General features: G+C 38.2%; 1 protein-coding gene across 1 annotated transcript; it reads left to right on the top strand.

Annotated features, from left to right (window-relative positions):
• Positions 1 to 441: 441 nt before the first annotated feature.
• LOC129247293 (odorant receptor 45a-like) lies at positions 442 to 3430 on the top strand. Its single transcript, XM_054886358.1, has 5 exons — positions 442 to 742; positions 802 to 982; positions 2586 to 3042; positions 3116 to 3271; positions 3356 to 3430. Exons 1-5 carry the CDS (start codon positions 442 to 444, stop codon positions 3428 to 3430), a joined length of 1170 nt encoding a protein of 389 aa, XP_054742333.1.
• Positions 3431 to 4278: the final 848 nt, after the last annotated feature.

The raw sequence follows: 4278 nt of genomic DNA, 5'->3' as shown, positions 1-4278 counted from the left end.
TAGTAGTAACGTTATGCCACTTGACCCAACTCAATGCTTTATTCATATTATTATATTTTTCAATCCTAAAATGTGATTGGCACTCAGTAAAATACAATGAACTGTTTCAGAATGGCACTTGTCGCTTTTTGGAGCATCAAATGCCCTTTACTCCCACCCACCATAGGTATAGTGCTTTGAACTGTTCAGCAAGCAGTCGAGTGAGCGTCAAAACACTATTAAAAATTCTTCAAGAAATTTAAGAAAATTATATGCTTTCATCTAATAAGTGGGCGGGTAGTTAGACATAATGAGCGCAGCAATATAAATAGCACTCTCGAGCACTTTATACCAACCCACATTTTCACGAACCAATTTGCATTTCCAAATATTCTGCACTTATAAAAACGATAAAAACTCGACTTTCTCGCGCATTTCAAACATTTACAACTAAGAGCAAGAATGTACGAGTACCTGCGTATACAACATTTTAGTTTTCTCGTAATTGGCATTAATTTGTGGGCATCTCGAAATCGGCGCATATTGTGTGCACCCTACAGATACGGCTGCTGGACTCTGGCGACTGCAATCATCACCCTCCTCATGGGCTCCTACATCTACACCAGCGAACAGGATAAGGCAATTAAAGTGTTGACCGTCTTTCTCCAAGGAGTGCTCTCCGTAGTCAAGAGTCTCATGTTTGTGGCGAGAGGTAAACGCTTCTTAGCGCTCATCGGGAACTTAGAGTTGCTGGCGGAGGGAGGTGTGAAAAGAAGCAAAGAAATTTGTTCTACTTGAATTAATAATCGTGTGTGATTTTAGCGAATGATGAGGAGCGAGAAGAATGGGCACATGAAAATGATTGGCAACAACGCATTGTTCGGATATACTACGTTTGCTGCGCGGCTACTGGCACCCTGTATTGTATAGTGCCTGCATTTATACTATTATACAGCAGCTGCTTTGCAGAGCATGCAGTGCTCATATTACCTTTTGATGCATCGTAAGTAGAGCTGCAGAGAAATGTAGAGAATCAAAGGCCACTTTCGCAGCTCACCAACAAAGTAAACTTTACCAAATGAGCCGGCAAACTGTTCCTCACCTTAAAGTGGCCTTTAACTCTCTCCGTTTCATCAAAATTAAATTTACTAATTACAAAGAATTTTTAGTTCAACTAGTTGAGGAGTTAGGCGGTCACCGTAGCCGAATGGGTTGGTGCGTGACTACCATTCGGAATTCACAGAGAGAACGCAGGTTCAAATCTCGGTGAAACATCAAAATTAAGAAAAACATTTTTCTAATAGCGGTCGCCCCTCGGCAGGCAATGGCAAACCTCCGAGTGTATTGCTGCCATGAAAAAGCTCCTCATAAAAATATCTGCCGTTCGAAGTCGGCTTGACACTGCAATGGAGGGACCATTTGTGGAACAACATCAAGACGAACACCACAAATAGGAGGAGGAGCTCGGCCAAACACCCAAAAAAAAGGGTTTACGCGCCAATTATATATATATATATATAGTTGAGGAGCATTTCAATGGGTTCTTAAATGTATTCGCCAATAATTCAAACAACTTTTGAGAGAACGAAATTATGTTCATCTCGTCAAATCACGAATTATGGCAATACCTCAAAATGTAGATTTTTTTTGTTGTTTTTCCACAACAGAGTTTTTTTTCGCCAATGATACTGTGGCAAGAAAGTGCAGAAACTTTCATTGCTTTCGCTTAGTTTTCCTTTTCTTTTTATCTGTTTTGTCGTCGCAGTGACGCCACAGAGAATTGGGAAGGCGCATCTTTTAGCCTTCTTCTTGCTTATTAAATATTTAAATTAAAATAATTGTTTTCTTTTCAATTAAAGAGTTCCGAATAGCCCACAGGTCACCGTTTTTTTTTTCTTTTTTGGTTATTGAATAAATTCTCAAACAGCGCTATTAGACCTTTAAAGCAGGACCGCGAGACTTTTATTTATTAATTTTCAACTTTATTGTTATTTAAGCTTTTAAAAAATAAAATAAGTTTTACCTTTTTCCCCCTAGACTAGATTAGATTAGATTTGTGAGGGGTTGGACAAGTCCAGGAAATTAAGTCAGAAGACCATTGTACTACACCCGGATAAAATTCAGTAGAAAGAATAGAGATAGGAAAAATAAAATGTGGGTGGTAAGACGGAAAATTACTCTGAGGTCACTCTTCCACAAATCTCTTCGATTCATTGATGAATCTTAGGAGATCCAGAAAAGGAAGAGCATCCATACTCAGTATATCGCAACCCAATATCCGCAGTCTGATTTTGGAAAACGTCGGACAGCTTTAGAGAAAATACCCTGCAGTGTCGTCATCCTCAAGACAAAATAGGCATATCGGGCTGTCGACGATCCCCATGGCAGCCATATGCTGACCACAGGCGTTGTGATCTGTGATTACATCCACCAGTACTCTCAAGTCCTTTCTGCTGAGTTTTAGGGGAAAGGTCGCTATTTTCCTGTTTGGGTCTTTCACAAACCACTTTTTCCTTTAACAATCATATTTTTTTATACATAAGACAGCTGTCTGAATACCACCTTGACAATCATCTAAATAAACAACTCCATCTTCTTCGCTGCAGGTTTCCCTTCGACACTCAGCGACCCTTCTTTTACACCATCTCTTACATCTGGTGCGTCTCATTCATAGTGTATGCCATACACGCCATTACCGCCATGGACTCGTTATTTTGTTGGTTCATCTTCAATATTTCCGCACATTTCCGCATTGTACAGCATAAACTGAAAGCTGCTGCCACAGCACTCACCGAGGAGGACTACGGAAGCTTTCAACAAAATACCTCAGCAGCTTTAGTCTATCATCGGCGCATTATCGAATTGACAGTGGAATTTGGCGACCTCTATGCATTCATCGTTTTTATAGAAATCTCTGTCAGTTATCTGAAACTATGTTTTAGCGCTTACAATCTGATTAATCTGGCTGATATATCCAGCTTTCCGGTAATCGTTGTGGGTCTTATCACAATCACTTTTCAACTATGCATTTACTGCTTTAGCGGCGAAAAAATAAAAACAGTGGTCAGTTAGTGATGGATTTTTTCTTCTTTTTGATTTAAAAACTAATTTTGTGTTTTTTTTTTAAATTTTGTAGAGCGAGCAGGTATCGGATTATATCTATTTGACCTTCCCTTGGGACAACATGCTTTCGCCTATGAAGCGTTTGCTACTTTTGCCAATAATGCGCGCACAACGGCCCACTAACTTAACGGGATACCTCTTCATTGTCGATCACAGCCTTTTAGTGTGGGTAAGATGAGCTGAATGACGTTTTTACTACTTTTTCGATATAAACAGATTCATTCAACTAAGAAAATGTTCTTTATCATCACAGATATTTAAAACTACTGGCTCGATTATCGGTTTCCTGTCTGCTACGAAGGGTGAAAAAACAATTGGCGTGAACTAAATATAAATAATAAATTAAAAAACGTATTTAAAAATAAGAAAGGCGAAAAAGAAGACGAAAAAACACGAATCTACACAAGCTCGAAAAATCAAGGCATCCACGAGATTTGAAGTTGGAGTGTCCAAGGGGTTGGGCAAAGAGAGGAATCGCCTAAAAATTCTTTAAAAATATTTTAATTTGTATTATTTCATACCCCTATAATTTGTTACAGTTTATGATGACGATTTTTCTCAGATGCTTCTTTAACTTAGGTCGGTGTGTGTGGCACTGGCTGGGCATTCGAAAATATGTGGTTTCTACACCCACTAAGGCCTAGAAGATTTTTTCATGAGTTTATTGATTTAAGGCGCACACAAACTTTAAATTTCAAGTTTCAGAAAATATGATTCAAAATCGAGCAGGTATAGAAACCCGTTCTGGAACAACGGTCACTCAAATAAACATAACTGCAAAGTTTGCTGCGACTGACTTACAATTTTGACACGATATTCTAGAGATGTTATGCATTCATTAAAGGAAATAAAAAAATAAAAACAAAATGTTTAAATATTTACGATCTGTGCTGCTAGTTCTCGAGTTTTAATTAAATTCCCGAAGTTCAATTGCCGCACCTCGTTTAAGCTGAGAAACTGGTTTTCGCTTTCTGCCACAGACGTCTTCAATGTAAGTCATGAGTACCTATAAAGAATGGATATCTTTTTGAATGGGTTAAGCTACTAAGGGTTGCATTTTTCAAAAACTTAATTAATTTTAAATATAAAAATGGTGATACATTCAGATAGAAGTACTTTTTACAATTTTGTATACATTTCCATGGACTTCAATATAAACTGGTTTGCCATTTTCGC

This window comes from Anastrepha obliqua, chromosome 5 (genome assembly GCF_027943255.1).
Source record: "Anastrepha obliqua isolate idAnaObli1 chromosome 5, idAnaObli1_1.0, whole genome shotgun sequence".
NCBI lineage: Eukaryota > Metazoa > Arthropoda > Insecta > Diptera > Tephritidae > Anastrepha > Anastrepha obliqua.
The sequence above is the reverse complement of the archived record's forward strand: the minus strand, read 5'-3'. Positions and strand labels throughout refer to the sequence as shown.

Excerpts from the sequence above, each read along its gene's own strand:
- LOC129247293 (XM_054886358.1), top strand. The coding sequence starts at position 442 with ATGTACGAGTACCTGCGTATACAACATTTTAGTTTTCTCGTAATTGGC. Across the intron at positions 743-801 it reads AGAGTTGCTGGCGGAGGGAG|CGAATGATGAGGAGCGAGAA; the intron begins GTGTGAAAAGAA and ends GTGTGATTTTAG. Across the intron at positions 3,043-3,115 it reads GCGAAAAAATAAAAACAGTG|AGCGAGCAGGTATCGGATTA; the intron begins GTCAGTTAGTGA and ends TAAATTTTGTAG.